Source organism: Balaenoptera acutorostrata, chromosome 6, assembly GCF_949987535.1.
Source record: "Balaenoptera acutorostrata chromosome 6, mBalAcu1.1, whole genome shotgun sequence".
In the NCBI taxonomy this organism is placed as follows: domain Eukaryota; kingdom Metazoa; phylum Chordata; class Mammalia; order Artiodactyla; family Balaenopteridae; genus Balaenoptera; species Balaenoptera acutorostrata.
The window spans coordinates 115,352,405-115,378,139 of record NC_080069.1 but is presented as its reverse complement, the minus strand read 5'-3'; the positions used below and the strand labels follow the sequence as shown (position 1 = coordinate 115,378,139).

The 25,735-nt window shown below is 44.2% G+C and overlaps 2 protein-coding genes across 6 annotated transcripts in view; one reads left to right on the top strand and one right to left on the bottom strand.

The window, feature by feature from the left end:
* Positions 1-793: 793 nt before the first annotated feature.
* Positions 794-25,563, bottom strand: RABEPK (Rab9 effector protein with kelch motifs). 5 transcript variants are annotated; one of them, XM_007194681.3, is made up of 8 exons: positions 25,527-25,563; positions 19,325-19,389; positions 16,053-16,210; positions 11,131-11,283; positions 6,792-6,953; positions 3,789-3,938; positions 1,390-1,539; positions 794-1,105 (listed from the first exon to the last, which is right to left on the bottom strand). In XM_007194681.3, the coding sequence occupies exons 2-8, from the start codon at positions 19,375-19,377 to the stop codon at positions 813-815; spliced, it is 1,119 nt and encodes a 372-aa protein (XP_007194743.2). In that variant the 5' UTR covers positions 19,378-19,389; positions 25,527-25,563; the 3' UTR covers positions 794-812. The 5 variants fall into 5 exon arrangements, with proteins under 5 accessions (XP_007194743.2, XP_007194742.2, XP_007194744.2 ...); XM_007194680.3 differs by lacking the exon at positions 25,527-25,563 and adding an exon at positions 23,087-23,136; XM_007194682.3 differs by lacking the exon at positions 25,527-25,563 and adding an exon at positions 22,939-22,957.
* The window catches only part of PPP6C (protein phosphatase 6 catalytic subunit), a 35,625-nt gene continuing 30,621 nt past the window's right edge, over positions 20,732-25,735 (top strand). Inside the window, exon 1 of the mRNA XM_057549052.1 lies at positions 20,732-20,857. The gene's annotated coding sequence lies outside the window, so the exon portion shown is untranslated. The remainder of the gene's footprint in view (positions 20,858-25,735) is intronic.

The following is a 25,735-nucleotide window of genomic DNA, read 5'->3' as shown; positions in this document are numbered from 1 at the left end:
TTCAGTTCATAATTTTAGAATGTGAAGGTGTATTTTTGAACCTCAGCTATGTCAGCCTCCCATCTCAGTGGTACAGGAGTGGGATCTAGAATGGTGACCTACATTTAGCCCTACTAAAGTTTAATAAGTATGGTCAATAAAGGGCAGGCTATCATGCTAACATGAAATCCAGTTCAGCCCAAGGATAGGTATTCTATAGATGGGCAACCAGCTGAAAGGTTAACTTGTGGAACTAGGACCTGACAGTGTGATAGTTTTACTCTGAGGCCTGGACCTCTGCTGCGTTGCCCAAAAGCATTTGGACAGAGGGTCTTCAGGCCAACGTCCATACAAATGTTAAAAATGACCTGCAGTGCTATGTGCAGTGGGATAGGGCGTAGTGGGGACAGATAAGGGCCAGTCTTTGTCCCTGTCCCCAGTGGCTTTCAATACCAAAAGCCAACAGTCTGCACCTCTTTCTGAGGAGCAGCTAATGAATATTAAAAACACTTCAACCTGTGAATGTCCACTCCCTAATTTCTACAGCTGCTTGTTGTATCTAGCAATTAGGATTTCTGCAACATTTTTGTGATTAGTATTCTTAACAATCAGCCAATCTATTACTCGGTTACCTGGGTTGTATTGCTGGTAAAACCCTTTATATAATAGAGGTTTTTGCCCTGGGCTATCCAGTTCATCTCTTTACCTACCAAAGTAGGTAAAAGCCAAAGGGATATATAGTGCAGAAGATATTGGAGGTATGAAACAACTAAGGTTTCATTTAACTTTCCTGAAAGTAATTGACATTTAAAAGTAGTAAAAATGTAGTTTTATTAATCAACTACAGTCACAATACAATCATTGTAGATTTCCCCTTCCGTATTCATCCCACCAAACACAAAACAGAGTAGTGTGTCAGTCTGACTTTCTTCACGAGAGTCACCACTTTCGGTTACTCCTTTCTCAGTGGAATCCCCTTTCTCAGCAGCACAGTTTAGAGTGGCAGAATTTGAATCTTCTTTCTCAGAAGTACATGTCACTGGCCATGGAATGATACACATGGAATGGTCCAATCGTCCAGGGGGTAGAAAAGTATCAAATTTAAGCAAGGTCCAATGCTGCTTTTCTATTTTGGAAAAAAAAAAAAAAAAAAAGGGTCTGTGTTAAGAAATTTCCAGAAATGCTCTGTGATGTGCTGTGTCACCTGAGCCCTAACAGAAACAGGAAATAAAAGGGAAAAACCCCTAATGGCACTGTTACTGCTTTGATGATGTCATTCCCTAAAAGTCTGGTTGTCATTCTTTTGGATTTAGATGTGGAGGGACCAAAATGAAAGACCAAAGCATTGTGATACTTTTCAAAGAATGGTCACATTTGCTTAAGGACCCACAGCGAACAACACCTGCTCACCTATGTGATACTGGTACATTGTGCCCAGGGCTCCAGTGGGAGTCATCCCTCCAAAGATATACAGGTGCTTTCCTACAGCCACAGCTGAGTGGGCAGCACAGCCTGTGGGAGCTGCCCCAGTGGGACTTAGCTTCTGCCACTTCATGTCACCTGCCAAGAGATAGAAAGTGTTTAGGTACAACATGGCCTAGACTGTGGTTTCAAACTTAACCTGTCAGACTCCTGCAGTTTGCAAACCAATCAATCACTGAACTTCATTCACTGAGAGCTCTGAGAGATCCTATAGCAAGGTTTGGTGTGCACAAAAATCACTTGGGGGAGCTGAAATTCTGTTTGGCTAGTCCAGGGAGGGAGGGAGGGGCTCAGTAATCTATAATTTTAACAAGCATCCCAGGTGATTCTGATGTGGGTGGTCTTTGGAGCACACTGAGGAATGTGATCCGGTCTTTGGTGACCATCACCATTAAGTATTTTGGAGCCCAGAAGTAGGTGAGGTTCCAAGTGTGTGTGTGTGTGTGTGTGTGTTTTGTGTGTGCAAGCATGCCTGTATGTCCACACACGTGCATGTTTGAAATACAGTTCCTTAGAAAGCAACTTTGTGAGTACTGGCTAGACACTTAAGTATCTTGCTTACTTCATTCTCTTAATAGCGGTATGCAATTGCTATTACTTCTGCCTACCTTCTTTCTTCTTAAAGATGAAGAAATAGGATTAGAGAGGGAAAGAGACTTGTCAGAGATTCCACAGCTAGCAGGTGGCAGAGCTAGAATTGTACTCAGGTCTGACTCCAAAACCTGTGTTCTCTATGCTGTAACGTGCTGCCTCAGCACCTATTTCCAACCTATTTCTGCAGGTAGTTGCAACTTTTCAGACAAGAATTTAAATGAGGCAGGATATCACTGGATTTTAGGTTTTAGAGAACTACCTGGGTTGGAAAGGAGGAAAAATAGTTAGGAAGTAGTTCCTTGCACAAGAGAAAAGGACTTTCTTTTTTAAAATAAGCATTAAGGGACTTCCCTTGTGGTCCAGTGGTAAAGAATCCACCTTCCAATGCAGGGGATGCAGGTTTGATCCCTAGTCAGGGAACTAAGATCCCATGTGCCGTGATGCAACTAAGCCCATGCGCCGCAACTACTGAGCTCCCGCGCCTCAACTAGAGAGCCCCTGTGCCGCAAACTACAGAGCCCACGCTCTCTGGAGCCCGTGCATCACAACTAGAGAAGAGAAAACCCACACGCCACAACTAGAGAGAAGCCCGTGCGCTACAAAGAAAGATCCCACATGCTGCAATGAAGATCCCATGTGCCGCAACTAAAACTCAATGCAGCCAAAAAAAATTTTTTTTAATTAAAAAAAAAATTTTTAAAGAAAAAACTAAATAAAATAAGCATTAAAACTCTGTTTGCTTGCAAGGAATGCTTCTGTGAAGATATTTTCCATCTGTCAGTTCAAGGCAGGGGTCCAGCAGCTCAGAGTTGGAAGGTAGAATCACCCAGTCCAGCCAAATATCCTAGGCAATGCAGGAATCCAAGCCAGTGTCAGCTGGCCTCAGATGTCACCAAACCAGAGAACCTATTGTTTGGCAAGGTAGCCCGATACACTGCACAGCAGTTCTCATGCATTCTGCCCATAGTTCCAATTCCTGTCGTCTGGAGCAACGCAGAACATATTCATTTGTTCATCTGTCCACTTTTTTTTTTAATATTTTAAATTTTTTTGGCCGCACTGTGCAGCATACAGGATCTTAGTTCCCCGACCAGGGATCGAACCCATGCCCCCTGCAGTGGAAGCGCGGAGTCTTAACCACTGGACCACCAGAGAAGTCCCTATCTGTCCACTCTTAACAGATACGCACTCATCACTCGCGACCTGCCAGACACTGTGCTCAATGCTGGAAATACACTGGCGGAAAAAAAGACAAAGTCCCTGCCCTAAAGGAGCTCATAGTCTGCAAGAATGATCCAGAAAGAGTCCAGGCTCTCTAGGGCACATCAGCCCTTCAGACACTTAAAGACAATTCTCATGTTATCCCTAACTTTCCTTTTCTCAGTGTTTTTTAACAATTTAGCGTGACAGTTCTGGTTGTCCACCTCCAGACACACTCTAGAAGTTATCCATGGGGTTAACGGGTACTGCTTGAAAGAAATCCAGTCGGGAAACACAAAGCATAATGAATTTTAATGAAAGAGCAGGGTTGTTGGAAGGATAAGAAATAATGGGTAGGTACATGGCAAACAGAAATACGTGCTTTTATTGTTATTTCTTATTATTATTCAGGCCACATTTCACAGAATCTAGTAAAGATTCTGCTGGCTGGTCAAGAGCAAGGCTCTAGTCAATCAAAGCATATTTTATTTAATCCTAAGCAGACAAGCCCCCATGCTCTCCACCCTACTTACTGATATCAATGCAATGGAGATCATCATAGAAATTGTCCGCTGCCAAGCCTCCATGGATGAAGAGCTTTGTCCCTGCTGCCACCATCACATGACCATGCCGGGGGGATGGAGGTTTTCCAAGTGTCTCTGGTTGTGACCAGGTCAGGGTATCTAGAAAAATAAATTCAGTGACATTAGATGACAAAGCTATGAAGAAGGAACACGAGAAATATAACTAAGCCTCACCTCCCAGCAAGCAGAGGTGCTCCAAGCAGAGAGGGACCTGGGGGGTCATTCACTGCAACTTGCCAACCCAACCCAGGCCTCCCTCCGTCCACAGCCTTTACAGCCTCTGCTGGTACACATCCAGGGCTGGAGAATTCACTGCCTAATATGCCTGCCCCTTCTACTGGGCATTAAGAAACCACTTCTTGCTTTGAATCAAAAAAAGACCTCCCTTAAGTTTCTTCAACCTAGAACGGCCCCAGAATTAAAAAGAATGAGTCTACTTCTTCTGGGACAGGCCTTCAGAGTTTTCTCTTTTTTAAGACAATATTCTTAATTGATTTGCTGGAAGGGTGGGGGAAAAAATAGACTACTTTTAAAGTTAGCAGGGCTTCCTGAAGTGGTTGTATAGGATAATGGTTAGAGGATGGGATTTGGAGTTAAAACCAGGTTATTTCACTGAATAACTATGTGGCCTTGCACCAGTTAATTCTATAAGCTTCAGTTTCTGTAGTTGTAAAATGAGGAGAAACTACCTGATAATACCTACCTCTCAGGGTTGAAGTGTGGATTAAATGAGATAATGTATGGAAAGCACAGGCACAGAGAAAGTACTCAATACATGAGAGTTATTAATATGGGTATGATCCAAATAGTGCAGATGTATTTTACCTGTTGAAAACCCTTCATATCTTCAAAATTGTACATATATAGAATTCAGGAAAATCAATCATTTCAACATACCAGATAAGTCTTAAAGGAGTGCTACAAAAATTATCTGAGGGCTTCCGTGGTGGCGCAGTGGTTGAGAATCTGCCTGCTAATGCAGGGGACACGGGTTCGAGCCCTGGTCTGGGAAGATCCCACATGTCGCAGAGCAACTGGGCCCGTGAGCCACAATTACTGAGCCTGTGCGTCTGGAGCCTGTGCTCCGCAACAAGAGAGGCCACGATAGTGAGAGGCCCGCACACCGCGATGAAGAGTGGCCCCCGCTTGCCACAACTAGAGAAAGCCCTAGCACAGAAATGAAGACCCAACATAGCAATCAATCAATCAATAAATAAATCTTTTAAAAAAAAAATTATCTGAGACAAAAGCCTGCCAAACAAGTTATCTCTGAATTACCATTTGTGACATGCCTGAAGGTTGTTCAAGGAGCCCCCAGAGTTCCAAAGAATACAATTTGAAATAATCAGAAAAAGTTTATGCCTAAATAATGTTTACCACAGCGTTGTTTGTAATAGAGAAGAACTGGAAATAGCCTAAGTCCATCAACAGGTGAATGGGTGAGTTATTGCTACAGTCATGATAGAAAACTATGTATTCATTAAAAACATTGAAAAAACTTTGTGATTACAGGGGAAATGCTTAAGTGAAAAATACAGGATACAAATAGTACACCTAGAATTATCTCTGCTATTTAAAAAAAAAACACCGTAGTTGTACTGAAATGTTAACAATTTTGGGGTGATAGTATTTTTTATATATATACATATATATATATACATATATTTTTTTTCTCTTGCAGTTTTATATATTCAAAACCAATATTATTTAAAATTTTAAAAGCTCTTTAAAAGAATCACACAGTCCATTCTTTCTGGATAAAGTCATACTGTGACGTGTCTTAATTCTTAATTTAAACTTTGTAAGTTCGAAATTTTGCTTATTGCCTTTTCTCAAAAAAGGCTGCAAAAACACTCATGAAAATTATTTTTGTCACATGCTATTTGTAAAGTATTATTCATAAATGCCCACTAGTAAGAGGAAGAAATGTAAATAAATACTACTTAGACAAAAATTTGGCAAGAGGTCTCACAATTTTAAATGTTCATACCATTTTGACCCTACGTAATTCCACTCCTTAGCATCTAGTCCATATTAAATTGTTGTAACATGTGCAGAAATTAATGTATATATTCACTGTAACACTGTCAGCAAAAAGGTCAGTCAATAGGAAAATGACTGAATGAATAGGGATTCCCACACAAAGATATGCTTTGCAAGGAAATTTCTGACTTAGGAAAGATCCATGATGTGTGATTAAATGAAGGAATAATAATGATAATACAATGATTATTCATTAGGTGCTTCCTATGTGTCAGGCACTGTGCTATGCACTGTATCACATTATCTCATTTAATCTTTCCAACTCTTTGTGGTAGGCACTATTACTATCTCTATTTTACACATCAGCAAACTAAGGCCTAGAGAGATTAAGAAATTAGTCTAAAGTAATACAGAAACTAGATATCAGATCTGGTCCTGAGTCCCTGTCCTATGGCTTCAAAGTTTATACTTTCGACTAGTACTAAGATCTGCCCTTAGACCTGCAAAAGTAAGAGGCAGACCAACATTTATAATTTAATAATTCTATGTGTGTGTTTTAAAGTTTTTATATAATTTCAAAATCCATAGAAAATTCATAGATGTTCATAAACACATGTGCATATGATTTATAATTGCACAGGAAAATCTGGAGGTAGACATTAGGAATGGCTAACAGTGTTTACCTCTGTCTGGGGAGTGGGAAGGAAAGGTGTAAGGGATAACATTTTACTTTTTTGCTTTATAAACTATACTGTTTAAATTTTTAAAATTGACCAATTATTCCTTTTTAAATGCAAATTTTGCTATGGGTAGAAGATATCAGCTAAGAGATATACTGAAGAAGTCTAGAAGTGAGACACACAGCCAGGTTGTCATTTTCTAACCTCTGCTTCCTTCATCAGGTAAGCTGCAGGCCGGGGTAACCCTGACCAGGTAAGTGGCAGCCCCAGGGTTCCCCCGAGTCCATACTTGCATCAAACACATGCAGCTTCACATCCTGCACGGGCTGGGCGCCTCTCTCTCCGCCCCCAAAGACATACAGCTGGTTTCCGATGGTTGCCGATGACGTGTGGAATGTTCTTGGGGATGGGGGTGGGCTGGTCACCTTTGGCGTGGTCCAAGTCCTCGTTTCTGGTCCACAGAGAAGGTAGGTATCTAAAATACCCAGGCTGAGGGGCCTCTGACATCAGCTCTGGGGCTGGGCAAGGTTATTTTGCAAACCCCAATCTCTAAGGCGGACAGTGTAGGTCTAGGCGGGGATCTCATGCCACCAAATTCAAGGAGGGGTAGGGGGCAATACTTAGAGTTTGTCCAGATAGACCCAAATTCCCAAGATTGAAAAGCCACAAGTACAATTAAGAATGAGGCCAGTTTGTTTTTGGAGGCCTTCAAACATCCTCTCTGAACCCTACTCCCCTTTGATGACTGACTACCCTGCCCTGTACCCATTCAGAGGAGCCCAACAGCTGCTAAAATTCATTCCCACTAGATGCAAGAAACTAAATGTGCCAAGTTTCTCAGGATATGTGGCCATTAAAAGAAAGTAGACAATATTATTACAGCTTCAGTAGTAGCAGTAATTGTCCCTACTACACAGTAAGTGCTAAATAAATACTAGTTTCCCCATTTTACAGATAAGGAATTGAAGCAGAGACAGATTAAGTCACTCATTTAAGGTTACATGGCTAGTAAATGGCTGAGTTGGGATTCAAATTCTGTTTCAACACCACCAAGATCTATGTATTTTCCACTCTTCTGACTTGAAAATAAAATTTCACCACGTGGGTAGGTGTACAGAAGCTTATTTCTTTTCAGAATGAAGCATGAATTTTATAGAAACACAAGCAGTAACTGAGCACCTCCCTTGTGCAGAATCATTGCCCTGAGCACTCTGCCATCCCCACTATCCTCAGTCAACCCTGGGAGGCGGGTGGAAAGTATCTCCACTTTGCAGATGAGGGAACTGAAGCTCAGAAAGTCTAAATCCTTTCTCCCAGGTCACAGTGTTGGTGAGTAGTAGAGCAGGGCTCTGAACACAGATCTGTCAAAACTCTCGTACTTATTCCACTACAACACACTAGGAATTCTTCCTCCCTCCCTTCCTCCCTCCCTCCCGTGCCACATGGCTTGTGGGATGTTAGTTCCTCAACCACGGATTGAACCTGACCCCACGGCAGTGAAAGTGCCAGGGAATTCCCAGGAATTATTTCTTGACTGGGAAATTCTGTGCCTTTTGTAAAGGTCTTCATTCAGTATACAAAGTGGCGCACGAAGCATGTGTAATATGTGTGGGACTCAAAACATGAGCCTGGAGACCAAACAAGTCTCAGCCTATATCCAAAACATAATGGGGACTTCCCTGGTGGTCCAGTGGTTAAGATTCCACGCTTCCACTGCAGGGGGCACGGGTTCGATCCTTGATTGGGGTACTAAGACCCGCAAGCTGCATGGCCAAAAAAAAAAAAAAAACCCAAAACAAAGCATAACGTAATTGTCTCTATAGCTACAGATCTTGGATAGCTTTTGGATTTTAGGGGGAGTTAGAAGGGGCACAACCTCCAGGGTCAGAAGATCCTGGGATGGTGTGGCTGCCAAGCCAAACGTTAGCACAAATAATACGAAAGGAGTCCTAAGCCAGCTGAGGGACTCGCCTTAGTAACAAACGCAACTAATGATTCACTTACATCTTTCATATTTCCTGGGCATGGTGTCAAACTATACTTTCTAGGAGAGAAAAAGGATCTGGTGGAAAATCAATTCCTTTGACAAAAGCTTTCCAAATTCTCACTGTATTTTATTTAAATAGATGCCATCACTGAAAATCAAAGGAACTGATCTCCATCCAATCTAGAACTGATTTCCATCTGTCGAACCATAGCTACATCAACCACAACAACAATTATTGAGCATTAAGTATGTGCCAGATTTGAGTTAAATTCTTGCCAAACTTAACAAGGTAGGAACTGTTACTATCCCAAAATGACAAAGACCAGCTGTTGTAAAAATAAATCTGTTATCGATAGAGGGAACTGGGCAAGAGTTGACTGTTCTGTGAAAAATGTCCAGATTACTAGTAATTAACAAAATGCATATTTAAACAATTAGATACAAGGGTTTTTTTGCCTATCAAATTAGCAGTGCTTAAAAATGATAAATTCGATACTGGTCAGGAGTGAAACAAGAACTATTAAACACAGTTGGAGAGAGGATAAGTTGAAAAAAATCTTTCTGGATAGGGAATTCCCTGGTGGTCTAGTGGTTAGGATTCTGGGCTTTTACTGCCATGGCCTGTGTTCAATCCCTGGTTGGGGAACTGAGATCCCGCGAGCCACGCAGTGCAGCCAAAAAGAAAAAAAGTTAAAAAAAAAATCCTGGAGAGCAATTTGATAGCATGTACTAAAAGCCTTAAAGTTCAGTGTTTTATCTAGTTCTTTTATTTCTGGGCATGAGTTCTAAGACAATAATTTTTTTTTTTTTTAAACATGGAAGAACTTTTTTTTTCTTTTTATTTATTTATTTTTGGCTGTTTTGGGTCTTTGTTGCTGCGTGTGGGCTTTCTCTACTTGCAGCGAGTGGGGTCTACTCTTCGTTGCGGTGCCCAGGCTCCTCACTGAGGTGGCTTCTCTTGTTGCGGAGCATGGGCTGTAGGTGTGCGGGCTTCAGTAGTTGTGGTGAGTGGGCCCAGTAGTTGTGGCTCGCGGGCTCTAGAGCACAGGCTCAGTAGTTGTGGCACACGGGCTTAGCTGCTCCACAGCATGTGGGATCTTCCCGGACCAGGGCTCGAACCCGTGTACCTTGCACTGGCAGGCGGATTCTTAACCACTGCGCCACCAGGGAAGCCCCTAAGGCAATAATCTGAAATACAGTCAATGATTTCTGAACAAAGATGTTCACTGCTTTGTTATTTATAATGATAAAAATCTGAAGACAACCTATATGTTAAAAAAAAAAAAACCAGGGGAATTATGGTATTGTCACAAAAATTGAGGGACTTCCCTGGTGGTCCAGTGGTAAAGAATCCACCTTACAAAGCAGGTGACGCGGGTTCGATCCCTGGTCAGGGAACTAAGATCCCACATGCCACGGGGCAACTAAGCCCTTGCACCTCAACTAGAGAGTCCGCATGCCGCAAACTACAGAGCCCATGCGCCCTGGAGCCTGCGTGCCACAACTAGAGAGAGAAAGCCCACAAGCCACAACTAGAGAGAAGCCCATGCGCCACAAGGAAAGATCCCATGTGCCGCAACTAAGACCCAATGCAGCCAAAAATAAATTAAATAAATAAATAAATCTTAAAAAAGTGTGATGCAGCCATTAAAAATGATTTCAACAAAGTCTTATTAATAGGGAATTATTTCTGTGCTAATTATGAAATTAAAAAGAAAAAGATACAAGAGCATAGTGGTGAAATAGGATGATCTCAGGTTTATAAAAATGCAGAGAAAAGACAGAAAGGAAGTACACAGAACTGTTATTAATAGCCTTAGGTCACAGGATTGTGGATGGCTTTTGTCCACTTATTTACACTTTTCAAATATTTTACAATGAATATAAATTATATTTATAAAGAGAAAAACAACAACAAAAAATGTTTTTAACTGACAAAAAGTCAGGTCCACCTCCCATGGGTGGTTCAGCAACATCCTCGCAGTAGTGATGTCCCCAAACTGCTTCCTCTGTGATAAAACTGCCAGTGAGACTAGTCAGGAGCTTTGCACTTTTTTTTTTTTTTTTTTTGCACTTTTTGACTAAAAGAAACATACCAGGAGGATCTAGATCAGGGTTTCTTAACTTTGGCACTACTGACATTTTAGACTATATAATTCTTTATTGTGAGGGGCCTTCCTGTGCATTACAGGATGTATGGCAGCGTCTCTGGCCTCTACCCACTTGATTCCCTGCCCCGAGGTGTGACATGGCCAACTGTCCCCTGGGGGGCACCATCGCCCCCATTTGAGACCTCCGCTGTAGGTGACTTGGGTTCTAGCCTGCCCCAGTCCCTGGCTCCCTGGTGACTTTAGGAAAGTCACTTCCCCTTGTGAGACCTGGGTTGCCCACTTGGCATAGCTTTTCTCTGAAGTCTCTTCCAGCTTTGGCTTTTAAGAAATGGATAATTTGTACACGTTATGAGGAAAACAAAATGTAATTCTATTATTTTCAGATTCTGCCAGAAGTTAAAATTTCTATTTTCTATGAGGTCAGCAAAGTTAAATGGATTAGTCAGTACAATCCACATGGGCTTTGGTACAGGAATTGGAATTGGATTTATTTATTCATTTTGGTAAATAAATAACCTTTGGCTACTTACCAGGATTCAGAACTTGTAGGCAATTTCGATTTCCTGACTGGTCGGCACCTCCAAACACCCAGATGCTGTGAGGTGTGCAGGAGGGAACAAAGCTGGCATGCTCGTACCGGGGCAAGAGGCCCTCCGAGGTGGCTAAATCCCAATGGTGTGTTCCTAGAAAACATTTCACCCAGTTCCTAGATTGGGGCTGCCAATGGCTTATACTGGTTAACAAACTTGGGGGAGGGTACTGAGGAGAAAAGGGTCAAAAACATAAGCGAACAACCATCAGATCACTTAAAGGGAATGTGGTCAACCTCCAAAAATTTTTATATCAGACACTTGGGGGGGGGGACGTCTGACTCGTCCATAAACCCTCTTCTACGGGAACTGTCCCCACTCTCCCAACCCCAGGGATAGATCCCAGGAGACTTGGTTGTACTACACCTTGACTTTCTAGCCTTAGCTGATAGGGTCAAAGGTAGTCACTGGACCCAAAATGGGCCAATCAGATCCTCTCTCCCAAGAATCAGGAATTCAAATAGATTTCTGGGTTTGGGTGGCCATCTTCTACCATGTGTGGAGAAGGAGAGAAAGCCAAAGTATGGGGAAGAGAAGAATGAAACATCTACATAAAGAAGCAGATCTCTCCACAGAGAGTGAGGGAGGAAGTAGATGGTTTTTGACAGCTTTCTAATTCTTGCTTCCACTCTCTCCTGAGGCTAGGCCAAATCTCCTGCCTTTGGATTCTCTTTCTTTCTTTTTTTTTTGCTGGTTTAAGAGAGTTTCTATTACCTGCAAGTAAATGACTTCTGGCTAAAACAATTTCACAGACTATTAATACCTAACTTATTAGTTATTTTAATTAGTAAACCACTTACATATGACCTTTACAGGCATTATCTTGTTAGATCATTACAAGTGCCAAGTGAATCAAGTTATTATCCCTATTTTATGGGACACTGAAGCCCAGATGGTTTAGGTGGTTTAGCCAGAGTCACAAAGCTAGTAATAGGTTACGACAGAATTGTAACTGTACTAGACAGCAAGCTTCTTGAGAGCTGAAAGAGATTTAATTTACCTTTGATTTCCTAGTACAGGGTGTAGAAATTCAAATGCCTACAGAGGATTGGAGGAAATTGGAGAATGAGAGCCCCACTGATAGGTGGCAGCTCAGTTGCAAAAAACTGTCACCATGTAGACATACAGGCGTACTGATATCAGATCTTCCAAGATTATCAAGAGAGGCCAAACCACTTCAAGTGTTACATGCAGACTCTCCTGCACATTTGGTTAGTAAACAACTGAGATCAAAACAATACACAGGGGCATCTCTGGTGGCGCAGTGGTTAAGAATCTGCCTGCCAATGCAGGGGACACGGGTTCGAGCCCTGGTCCAGGAAGATCCCACATGCCGCAGAGCAACTAAGCCCGTGCACCACAACTACTGAAGCCTGTGTGCCTAGAGCCCATGCTCCACAACAAGAGAAGCCACCTCAATGAGAAGCCCACGCACTGCAACGAAGAGTAGCCCCCGCTCACCACAACTAGACAAAGCCCACGCGCAGCAACGAAGACCCAACACACCCAAAAATAAATAAAATAAAATAAATAAATTTATTAAAAAAAAAAACAACAGTAGACAGCAACGTTACACACGGACCTAACAAAACATGTAACAGGGCTTCCCTGGTGGTGCAGTGGTTGAGAATCTGCCTGCCAATGCAGGGGACACGGGTTCGAGCCCTGGTCTGGGAAGATCCCACATGCCGCGGAACAACTAAGCCCGTGTGCCACAATTACTGAGCCTGCGCGTCTGGAGCCTGTGCTCCGCAACAAGAGAGGCCGCGATAGTGAGAGGCCCGCGCACCGCGATGAAGAGTGGCCCCCACTTGCCGCAACTAGAGGAAGCCCTTGCACAGAAACAAAGACCCAACACAGCCCAATAAATAAATAATAATTAAAGGTGCTAATAATTAAAAAAAAAAAAAGCTTTAAAAAAAAACAAAAAAAAATGTAACAAAACACCAATTTTCTTCTGCCATTGTGTGGTACATAGTAGTCGCTCATTTATTCATCCAAATACTTATAAAGCACCTACTCTGCGCTAGGCACTGTGGTAATGGCTGGGGATACAATGAGAAGCAATATAACCATGCCATTATAACCATGTTCCCTGTTTCCAACGCGCTTATACTCTGGTGGGGAAGACAGACAACAAACAATCACATGTGAAAAGGGCTGTGAAGGGGGATAAAGATGGGAAAGTACAGGATACTATGGAAACACAGAGAGTGGTTGTGTCATTGTGATTTACATTAAGAAATACATACTTGGTCTTCATCTCTTCCAGGCACAGAGCCCTGAAAATCCTTGTGATGACCTAAGTGATAAGACTGATAAAGGTGTCTTTTATTATTGATAACAAACCCCCTGTCAACCACACCTGAGTTTATGTTAATGAGGTGACTTTTGGAAAGCCCCTAAGGATGGGAGCTGGTTGCCAGGGGAACTAACCATGACATTACAGGGTTAGAACTTTTCAGCCCCAGACAGTGCCCCCTACCCCCAACTCCGGGGAGAGGAGAGGGCCGGAGGGTTGACAATCACCAATGGTCATAACTTAATCAATTATCCCTCCATAAAAAAAGGAGGGGTTGCAAGAGCTTCCAGGTTGGTGAACTCATGGAGGTATTGCAAAGGTGGGGCACCTGGACAGGGCACAAAGTGCCTCTTCCCACATACTTTGCCCTATGCATCTCTTCTATCTGGCTATTTTCTGAACTCTGTGAGCCTCTCTAGCAAATTAATGGAACCTGAGGCAGGTGACATGGGAACCTCCCATTTATAGTTGGTCAGTCAGAAGCACAGGTGGGCTTGTGATTGGCATCTGAAGGGGAGCAGGGAGAGTCTTGTGGACTGAGCCCTTCACCTGTGGAATCGGATGCTAATTCCAGGTAGAACTGAACTGAGTTGTAGGACGTCCAGCTGGTGTTGCAGAATTATTTGGTGTGGGGGAAAATCCCCACACATCTGTCAGTCAGAAGGGAAGTACGGAAGACTAGTGTTGAGAGGAGGCATGGGAATAGAGAAGGAAAACAGAAGAGTCTCTCCTTTACAGTGGCAGTGCCTAAACTAGTCCTAAACTAGTGGCAGATGTATCAGGGCAACGTTCCTGATGAAAGTGTCATTTAACTGGGATCCGACAGATGAATAGTAGCCAGATGATAAGGAAAAGGAAGAGCCTTCCAAGCAGAGGGAACAATACAGTAAGTCCCCTACATACGGACCTTTGAGTTGCAAACTTTCATGTCCAAATCACTTAAGTTTGTTCACATGTCTGGTGTTATCTGTAAAAGTTGGGTACCTAGGCTAACTTTGTCGGACTTAAGAACAAATTGGATTGGCTTCCTTGGTGGTGGAGTGGTTAGGAATCCGCCTGCCAATTCAGGGGACATGGGTTCGAGCCCTGGCCCAGGAGGATCCCACATGCCGTTGAGCAACTGAACCCGTGCGCCACAACTACTGAGCCTGCGCTCTAGAGTCCACGAGCCACAACTGCTGAAGCCCGTGCACCTAGAGCCCGCGCTCCACAACAAGAGAAGCCACCGCAGTGAGAAGCCCGTGCACCGCAATGAAGAGCAGCCCCCACTCGCCGCCACTAGAGAAAGCCCACGTGCAGCCCACACGCAGCAATGAAAAAACCCAACTCAGCCAAAAATAAAAAATTAAGGAAAAAAAAGAACAAATTGGACTTACGAATGCGCTCTTGGAACAGAACTCATTCTTATGTAGGGGATTTACTGTATATGCAAAGGGTTGGAGACCAAAAGAGTTCAAGGAACTGAAGGATATTCAGTAGAGCAAGTGTGGGTTTGGGGGAGCTAAGAAATGAAGTTGGGGATAGCCTGAAATTGGGGAGTGACATGATCAGATTTATATTTTAGAAAATACTCAGCTAAGTAAGGAAAACGCAGTGTACAGGAGGTAAACTTGGAAGCAGGCAGACCAGTGAGGAGGCTGTTGTAACAGTCTAGCTGAAAGATAATGATGCTTGGACTACAGTAGTAGCAGTGCAAGTGGACAGACATGGATGAAAATAAGAGATATTGGGCTTCCCCGGGGGTGCAGTGGTTGCAAATCCACCTGCCAACGCAGGGGACACGGGTTCGAGCCCTGGTCCGGGAAGATCCCACATGCCACGGAGCAGCTAAGCCCGTGCGCCACAACTACTGAGCCTGCGCTCTAGAGCCCGCGAGCCACAACTACTGAAGCCCATGCGCCACAACTACTGAAGCCCATGCGCCTAGAGCCCGTGCTCCGCAACAAGAGAAGCCACCGCAGTGAGAAGCCCGCACACCGCAACGAAGAGTAGCCCCCACTCGCCGCAACCAGAGAAAAGCCCGCACGCAGCAGCGAAGACCCAACACAGCCAAAAATAAATAATAAATAAAATAAATTTAAAAAAAAATAAAAAAATTAAAAAAAAAGAGATATTTAGGATTTGGTGATTAATTGGCTACGTGGATAGAAGAGGTGGAGGCATCAATGCCTCCCAGAGAAATAGTTGATGAATGAATGGCTGGTTATCCAGGGCTCCATATGGACTCTTTCCCCCAAATCAAGGAGGTCTTGGTTGGGTGGATATATTCCTGGAGTCTGTTGAGACCTTAGGGACCTCTCAGTGATGTTCATTTTCTCAGAGGAAAACCCTGCTGTCTGGTCTGAACTGATAGTCTTAGGAATGGTCATGGCCGGCAGCACAAAGCCCTGCTCTCTGGCCATATAGGGCGTGTGCTCCGCAGCTGCTGGTCTTTTTTTTTTCTGGCCACGCCGAGTGGCATGCAGGATCCCAATTCCTCGACCAGGGATCAAACTGCAGTGGAGATGCAGAGTCCCAGCCATTGGACCGCCAGGGAATTCCCCACAGCTGTTGGTCTTACCCAGATCTATGGTGTGCACATCTGAGAAGCTCCTGTTTGGATCTGCTCCCCCAACAATGAAGACCTTCCCTCTCTCGGCATCACCAACAGGGGGCAAATATGAGCAGCTATGGCCAACCCGAGCACAGGGGCTGTCTCCAACCGGGGTCAAGGTGTACCTGCCAAAGGGAGGGTATATTCAGGAGGCCTGAGCAGAGAATAAATGCAGCGGTATGTTCTTTGCATTCCTCATGGAACAGTCTCACCAGAATGAAGGGTCTTATACATACACAGTCATTTTAAATCATGTCCAGCAAAGCAGCATTTTCCTAATTAATGAACAGTACCTTCCCTTTGCACATAACCTTTGACTTTTCAATTTTGTCACTACTTTCATCTCACATTAACTTAGTGGGGATGCCCTGGGCTAGTAATTGTCCCCATTTGGTAGAGGGGGAAACTGATACCCAGAAATGTCCAATGGTGTGTCCTGGCACAGGATGGTAGTTATGAACACGATTTGCAGATTCAGACAGACCTAGTTCAAGTCCCAGTTCAAGTGCTTTCTTGATGTGTGCCCTTTTGGAAGTCACTTTACCTTTCTGAACCTTAGTTTTCCTCATTTGTAAAATGAAGACAGCAATAGTTCTCAGCTGTGAAGAATGAGATGCAATCTTGTAACATGGCAGGAAGGACTCAGTTAATGATGGCTAGAGCTTTATGTGTAATCACATGAGAACAGCCCCAAAGCTCTTGTCACTAGTCAGTGATGTTTCCCTCTGCCATGTAATATTCTCCATCATTCACTGATTCTTTTTTTTTTCTTTAATTTAATTTGTTTATTTTTAGCTGCACTGGGTCTTCGTTGCTGTGCGTGGGCTTTCTCTGGTTGCAGTGAGTGGGGGCTACTCTTTGTTGCGGTGCGCGGGCTTCTCATTGCGGTGGCTTCTCCTGTTGCAGAGCACGGGCTCTAGGAGTCCAGGCTTCAGGAGTAGTGGCTCGCGGGCTCCGGAGCGCAGGCTCAATAGTTGTGGCGCATGGGCCTAGTTGCTCCGCGGCATGTGGGATCTTCCTGGACGAGGGCTCAAACCCATGTCCCCTGCATTGGCAGGCGGATTCTTAACCACTGCACCACCAGGGAAGCCCCATTCACTGATTCTTAAGAGCTTTTCCAGATTACTCATAAAGCTCGACCTGATGGAAGCCAAAACCAGGACTTTGAAAAATCAAATACAGGGGCTTCCCTGATGGCGCAGCGGTTGAGAATCTGCCTGCCAATGCAGGGGACACGGGTTCGAGCCCTGGTCTGGGAGGATCCCACATGCCACGGAGCAACTGGGCCCGTGAGCCACAACTACTGAGCCTGCGCGTCTGGAGCCTGTGCTCCGCAACAAGAGAGGCCACGACAGTGAGAGGCCCGCGCACCGCGATGAAGAGTGGCCCCCAATTGCCGCAACTAGAGAAAGCCCTCGCACAGAAATGAAGACCCAACATAGCCAAAAATAAATAAATAAATTAATTAATTAAAAAAAAATCAAATACAGGATCCATTCATTCTGCTCTGGAAAGTTATTCTGAATGCTGACTGAGAAAGCACACTTCTTCAAGCTTTCTGGTTGGAAAAGGAAACTCTGTAGCTGTTTTTCAGGCCCAGTCTTATCTGACCTCTCTGACATGTGGTACTCTTGGCTCTTCCCTCCTTCTCATACCTTTCTCCTGCCCTGGCTTCCGCACACCCATTCCTTTTGGTTCTCTATCCACCTGTCTGGCTGCACTTTCTGTTTCCTTCTCTGACTCCTTTTCCTCCAGCTTTCTCCCAATCCTCATGGGTTCTCTTCTTCTCAGTCTAGGTTTGCTTGCCTGATCAGTTTTATATGTACTGATGGCTTCAATTACCACCCATCTACTGTACATGTTCATCAGTGACTTTCAAATCTCTATTTCTTTTCCAGATCTCTCTTCTGATGTCCAGATTCACACATTCCACATTACCACCTGCATGACCACTAACCACATACCATGCATGCTGCTAACTTCGCTACAACCCTGGATTCACTTAACTTGCACAAAACCCCTCTGGGGACAGTACTACTATCATCATCTGAGGTTTACAACTGAGGACCTGAGGCTTAGAAAGGTTGAATGACTTATTCAAGAGCTCACAGCCATCCAGCTACATGGTGAATAAGACAAAAGAAGTCCCTGCCTTTACAGCACTGACAGACTAGTTGGGAAGAAAAACATTAGACAGATTAATTTCCAAATATCCATTTCATTTCAGTTGTGTTATAAAGGAGTACAGGATATATACAGGATATATAGTATGAGAACATATCACAGGGGGACCCTACCCTGTAAGGAGAGGTAGGTGGGGACAGGAGTGGTCAAAGAAGACTTCCTGAAGGAGCCCCATTTGAACTGAGATCTGAAGTATGAGTAGAAGTTAGCTGGGCAAAGAGAGGGACAAAAGATGGGGGGAAAGGATGATCCAGGTAGAGGGACCAGCACCTACAGTTCCTGAGTGGGACAGTGCAAGCCACGTTAAAGGAAGAGAAAGATAACAAAGGCTGAGTAAGGGGACTTGAGGTTGGAAAGACAGGCAGGGACAGATCACGCAGGGCCCAGTGGGCCATTTTAAGGACTCTGGTTTTTATCCTAAGACCAATGGAGAGGCACAAAAGGTTTTTAAACCAGGGAATGCCATGATCAGATTTATGATGCGTAGAGAGCAAGAGTGGACGCAGGGAAGCCAGATCAGGGGCTCTCCTCCAAGTTCCTGCAGAAGCATTGCCTCCTCTCTACAGCCCTCTGTGAGCCCTGCTTCAGCACCGGTCACTGTTCCCCCACTACGCTGAGACTATTCACCTTTGTACCTGCATCACCTACACAGCGGCTGGCCCTGTCAGGCCAGTGTTAGTTGCTGAACGAAGGGTTGGTTGAACAAGCGCTCAAGAAATAGTGAAGCCAGTTTAATCCAAATCCAATTCCCTGAAAATCTTAAAAATGAGTCAGAGCTTGGGGGAAGACACAGTGTTGGAGCTGAGGATGCCAGATGGTCAGTGCCTTACTCTTCCTGGCAAATGGATTTTAATAAGATCAACATCTGCTCTGTGATAATTATTGCCCCACTACCTTTCCTCTGAAGATCTTCTCAGACAGTTTGAGTCTAATTACCAGAAACTGCAGACAGTTTCAACTCTACCCTTTTTCATAGATGATCAAATATGTTAGTAAACTACTTATAAATGAAAAAAAAACTCATGTATTTCTTGTTTGAATCCTTCCTTACGGACCATGTTGCTTTCCTGGGCTTGTCTCCAGGCTCCAAGACTGGCAGCTGCTTCATGGTGTCCTATGCCTAAGAAAGAAAGGTACTTTTTAGACATTTACAATTATCTTCTACCTAAAAAACAGAGCAAATCAGGTTACTTGCCTCTTTAAAAATTTTCCTGTTGATGTACCAATTTCTAGGGCCTGATTAATTTGAATAAGCATTACCAACCTTTTGATATAAACTTATATTTGGGAGGCAACTATGACACAACTTTTGTAATCCAATTACAGAGTTTTTTTGTTTTTTGCCTAAAGTTTTCTGTGTTCATGGTTTTCATGGGGAAGGGGTATATATCAAAATAATTTTCAGAGGTCATAAGGTAGTTATGTTTATCAAAAGACAACATTTAAAAAGGCCAAGAAATACTGAACTCTAGGATAAATCCTGGCCTCAGCATGACATTCAAAGCCTTCTGGTCTCAATCTTCTTTTCAGGAACTCACCTCTACAATTTCTTGCTATATTGAACTGTTCTTACTATATTTGTTCCCCTAAAATGCCAGGCCCTTTCATAACTTGCATCCTGTGCTGCTTCCCTTACCTGAAATGTCCCTTCCCTTCTGGTCAACTAGAAAACTCCTAGTCAACCTCCAAAGCCCAGTTCAAATGTCCCCTCCTTAGTGAAACCTTCCCTGATTTGTTGCTTTCCACTTACATCCTCAAGTTACTTTATTCTCTACCTGAAGGTATCTATTAAGCTGTCGTCATTGCAGGGATCACCCTGAATGTAATCATCTATTTAAAACTCTCTAGATTCTAGACTAAATTCCACTAGAATAAATTCCAAGCGAGCTGGGCCTCTCGGATTCATTCAGAGAACCAACCAAGCGGCCCGGCATAGAGTAGAAATGAGGGATGAGTGAATGAAGAAAGAAAATGGATGAGATTTCTGGGAGGTGAATGGATAAATCCAATCTTCAGCCTAAGCCACTAACTGCTGTCCCCAAAGCCTAAAGCTCAGTGAAGTAAACTTCACCTGGACCGGAACTTCCAGCAGCCGCCCCTGCCAGGTCCATCCCCCAGTCCCATCCCCGCTTGGCAGCGCTAGGGGATAGGAGACAGGGTCAGGAGAGAACAGGATGGTTCCTTTCCGTCAGTGTGGCTGGGCCGGAGCCAGAGGAGGTCTCCCGAGCGCTTTCCACCCGGCCCAGCTCCACTCCCTTAAAGGATGCGGCCCCCCACCCCCCCGCCCGGGAACGCTTCAAACCGGGGTCCCGGAGCCCCCCACCTCCGGACCGCATTACCTGCGGCGGCTTAGGCCAGTCCTGGGCCGTGGCTCTGCCCCAATTGGGGCGGTTCTTGGACCTTCGCCCCTCCTCCAGACCCCGGAAGAGCGCAGCGGCCAACCGCTCTCTACTCCCAGGGCCGGGTCACCAGGGCGCGCCCTTGGAAGGGAGCCGGGAGGGGTCCTAGCGGCCCGGGTTCGACCCAGCTGTGTATTTCTCCAGAGCTGAACTGGCCGGGTCGTCCTGGGGCCTTACCTCCCCGGCTGAGTAAGTAAGCCAGAGCTACTTGGAGACGACTTACAAGCGAAATGCCAGGGGTTGGGCATCCAGTTAGGTGACCCAAACCCCTTGGGCTACTTTAAAGGAGCTACGATATTTTCAGTTCCAGCGGTTGTTAGAATGGTTTCTGAAAGGGAGAGTTGAGGGTGCTTTCCTAGGTGTGAAATTTCCCTGCGCAGTCTTATTTTTTTTTAATTAATTTATTTTTGGCTGTGTCGGGTCTTAGTTGTGGCACAGAGGATCTTAGTTGTGGCCCGTGTGCTTCTCTCTAGTTGTGGCCTGCGGGTTTTTTCTCTCTAGTTGTGGTGCGCAGGCTCCAGGGTGCATGGGCTCTGTAGTTTGTGGCACGCGGGCTCAGTAGTCGTGGCGCACAGGCTTAGCTGCATGTGGGATCTTAGTTCCCTGACCAGGGGTCAAACCTGCATCCCCTGCATTGTATGGCGGATTCTTTACCACTGGACCACCAGGGAAGTCCCCCTGTGCAGTCTTTAGGCCAGTTCAAGCTTTGGCGCCCTAAAGAGCTGACTTATTCCATAATTAGCGTTTGTTAACTATAGCAGGCACTATGCTGAACCAGCCAAACCTGGCCCCTGGCCTCCTGGAGTTTACAAACTAGAGAGAGATTAAACAGAAAAACAAATAACTAGGTACGCTGGTAAAAAGTGCAAGGAATAAAAAGTTCATCAAGGAAAGTATCTATTTTTGCGGAAGATACTTTTCTCTGGGCCCCAGTGTCACCGGTCTGTAAAATGGAGCTAATAAGACTTATGTCACAAGGTTATGGTGGGGAATACATGAGCTAATGTATATAAACTGCTTAGTGCCCAGTGATTGGTGCAGAGCTGGTTGTATGTAAAATGTAATGCTATTCCTGGGTGTAAATGAACTCTAGACACCAGTCCTGAGTGAGATGTATTCATCTGCATTACTGTGGTCTCCTTCATAACCATAGGTTCCCTGTGGCTTTCCTGAAAATGGAGAGCTGGTTCACCTATGTCTATGTTTCAGAGAACCACACAATCAGGAGGGCTGAGTTGTTGTATCCTAGGAATTGGAGGAAACAGCTAAGGAAGGAAACCACACGAGCGCCTGCTGCACAGAGCTATGGTAGCAGAGTGGGAAGCAGACAGACATACTTGGGTTCACATCCAGGCTCCTGCACTAACCATCTAACCTTGACATTTGGCAAGTTCACCCTCTCTGAGCTCTAGGTTCTTCATCTCTAGAATGGGAATAGTAATTACCCACCTCAAAGAGGGAGCAGTTGAGAGGATTTGATAGTACAGCTGAAAGGTGAACTTGGTAAATCTTTTCACTACTTGAAACCGTAACAAAAATTTATTGACAAGATGGAATTTGCAGTCTGTAGCTCTTTTTATTGGTCACATATCCTATTCCAAAGACCTGGAGTCTTTGTGAGTTCCCACGTTAATGGAAAAATCTCCACTGACTGTTTGCCAAAGAGGAGTTTCCTGCTCTCTTTCAGGAAAGAAAACTAAGGCCAAGTTGGCTCTGCCATTCGTCCATGTGCATCTAGACGGAGATTTCTGCTCACAGATGCAGAATGCTCTCTCACCCCCTGTGTCTTTAGGCTAAATCCATTTCAAGGTGCCATGCTGGAGTTGCACATAAACAAGAAAAATTGGAAGAGGTTTGTGGGCAAAATAGCAACTAATTTTCATTGTGGGATCTATGCTTTTAGACTAGAAATCACTTTTCAGGAAGTGCTGGAAGGAACTTTGGAGATCTATTTTTAAACTGGAAATTGAGGCCCAGAGAAGTTAAAATGACTAACCCACATAAATGGGAGAACAGGAACCCAGATCTCCTGTTTCATGCGAGGAAGACTAAGAACATATTCCAGTCAGCAAGCTCTGTACACTGTCTCTGTAACACACCACCCAATGTGTCTATCATCTCTGCTAAGAACTCACCCAACTGGGAATGTCAAGAGTGAGGTTCACTGAATGAGGTGGGTCTGCAGGAGGGACCTTCTTACTGCCAGACAGTTTGGTAATGTGAGGACTGCCCCCTATTTTCACTGGAAGGGGATTGTCTTCATTACCTACCTGTTCACTGACTTATCAGCAAGGGAAGCAATGATGCTGGTGACACCTTCCTTTCAAGCACTTTATTGTTTGTAAAGAACGTTCATATCCATCTCCCTATTTGTCTCCCTTCCCAATTCTGAGACGATATTTGAATAGGATTAATTACCAGTTACTGAGGATCAAAGATGAAAAGTGAATTGTCAGTTTTTCGGAGGACTGTAAAAAAAAAAAAAACAAACAACAATAGCATCTTTCCCTCATTTGGGGTTTTTTTTCCTCCAAAAAACTCTGAGCATATTATTCCTATACTTTTTTTTTCCCCCTAAAGTCTTAAATGTTACCTCTTCAAAAAGGCCTTTTCTGCTCACCCAATATTCAGAGCTAACACACTGCACTCACTATACATGACATTGTTTTAAACCCTTTCCATATATTAACTCTATTTAACCTCAGTACAAGCCTAGAAGGTAAGTATTCTTATCATCTCCATATGAGGCAAGCACTGTTATTATCGCCACATTGGAACTGAGAAAACTGGAGCACAGAAAGGGTACATAACTTTGCCAAAGTCACACAGGGAGTAGTAGAGCCTGGGCTTGAACTCTAGCCATTTGGTGCTAGAGCCTGCACACTTTACCTCCACTATGTTGCCAACCTAAAGTAGGCCTCTTCTACTCCATTTTTCTTACTCACAGCACTCCTTCTTTCCCTTTTTTTCTCTTTTTTTGCCATTAATCATACTTTGTAATTAATTCTTTCCTCATTTACATGTTTGTTATCAGATTGTAAGTGCCATAGGGCAGGGATCATATCTGTCTCATTCACATCATAGGTATTCGTTGAATAAATGAAGAAATCTATGCTTGTGAGCACCATTCTGCAACAGACTGTTAAAAATTAATTTTACTTTGAAACAATTTCATACTTACAGAACAGTTATAATACAAAGAACATCACCCAGAGACCTCAATAAAGTTTCGCCACATGTCGTCAAAATACACTTTAGGGCCAGAGGATCCAGTCCAGGGTCACTTGAACAACAAATATTTACTGAGCACCTGCTATTATTGGACTATATAACCGTCTCCTAACCGGTCTTTCAGCTGCAATCATTGCCTCCTACAATCTTACACAGCAGCCAGAGCGACCCTTTTAAAATGAGTTAGATCATGTTACTTCTCTGCTCAAGACTCGGCAATAATTCCCCATTACATCGAAAGTAAAAATCAGTGTTCTTTTCTCTTATCTCCTCTCCTACTCCCCTCACCTTGATCCAACCACACTAATCTTCTCGCCATTTCCCAAAGATTCTAGACATGCTTTTATCTTAGGGCCTCTGCATCAGCTCCTCTCTAGAATTTGTCTCAAGTAACTGCATGGCTAACTCCCCCACCTCCTTGTTGATTCCTAAACATGTATCACTACATCTCCCTTGCTCTGTTTTTTTTTCCCCCAGCACTTACCACTTTTATTTTTTTATTTATTTATTTTATTTATTTATTTTTGGCTGCATTGGGTCTTCTCTGCTGTGCGCAGGCTTTCTCTAGCTGTGGCGAGTGGGGGCTACTCTTCGTTGTGGTGCACGGGCTTCTCATTGCAGTGGCTTCTCTTTTTGTGGAGCACAGGCTCTAGGCATGTGGGCTTCAGTAGTTGTGGCACGTGGGCTCAGTAGTTGTGGCTCGCAGGCTCTAGAGCACAGGCTCAGTAGTTATGGCGCACGGACTTAGTTGCTCCACAGCATGTGGAATCTTCCCGGACCAGGGCTCGAACCCGTGTCCCCTGCATTGGCAGGTGGATTCTTAACCACTGTGCCACCAGGGAAGCCCACCACTTTCTAATATACTCTACAGTTATTTACTATATTATTGTTTAATGGTTTATGTTCTGTCTCCTTTACTGCAATATAGCTACAGGTTGAGGATAGGGATCTTCTATTTTGTTTGCAGAACACCCTAAGCACCTACAACTGTACCTGGCATATAGTTAAGTGTTCAATTAATAGCTGTTGAGTGAAGGAATGTTGAAAGTGTGCTAAGTACCAGGTCCTGTTCTTGGTACAACAAAAAAACTCTCTGCCCTCATGGGACACGCACTGAAGTAGACTTAAGCCACCCAGACCTATTCCAGTCTTGGCTCCCCTGCCTATAGCCTGTGAGATCTGGGCAAGTTACTCAACCTCTCTGAGCCTTCCTTTGCTATCAATCGTTATGAGGATTAGACAGAAAAACAGCATTTGTATAGTGCCTGGCCTAAGAAGAGCTTTAATATTTGTTTCCTTTCTTTCCAGGCTGGAAAGTTGGTAGCCTGACATCTCTGCCAAGGGTTTAGGCAAGGTTTCTATTAAGGCCTTGGAAAGGTGCAAACAGGTTACTATACGGCCAGGCCTACCCAACTTTTTTTTTTTTGGCCCCACCGTGCAGCATGCGGGATCTTAGTTCCCTGACCAGGGAGGAACCCGTGCCCCCTGCAGTGGAAGCGCATAGTCTTAACCACTGGACCGCCAGGGAAGTCCCCAGGCTTACCCAGTTTTTAAGTGAAGATATTCTGGTGAGAGAATGCTTACAAGAGTCGGAGTGAGAAACCAGGGAATGGCTAGTGTCACCTACTTTGCCATTTTGCATCGGAAAAGCCTCGCTGGGTCCTCAGAGGTGAAAGTCTAGAGGAAGGGAAGGGGAGGAAAAGAAGAGTAGCTGGCCACTATAGAAAACTACAAATCCCAGCACCCCCCACGGTAAACAACTACGGGTCTCAGTAGTTTCAGCTCCCTGGACCCAGGGACCTCTGGGGACCTGCAGCCTGTGTTCCGCGGGAGAGA

Bases quoted from the DNA above. Each gene is read 5' to 3' on its own strand.
- RABEPK (XM_007194681.3), bottom strand. From the start codon at position 19,377: ATGAAGCAGCTGCCAGTCTTGGAGCCTGGAGACAAGCCCAGGAAAGCA. The intron at 16,211-19,324 runs GTCCGTAAGGAA...TCCCTTTGGCAG, and splicing joins AAGCCCAGGAAAGCAACATG to GTACACCTTGACCCCGGTTG. The intron at 1,540-3,788 runs GTAAGTAGGGTG...ATCTCTTGGCAG, and splicing joins TCTCCATTGCATTGATATCA to GTGACATGAAGTGGCAGAAG.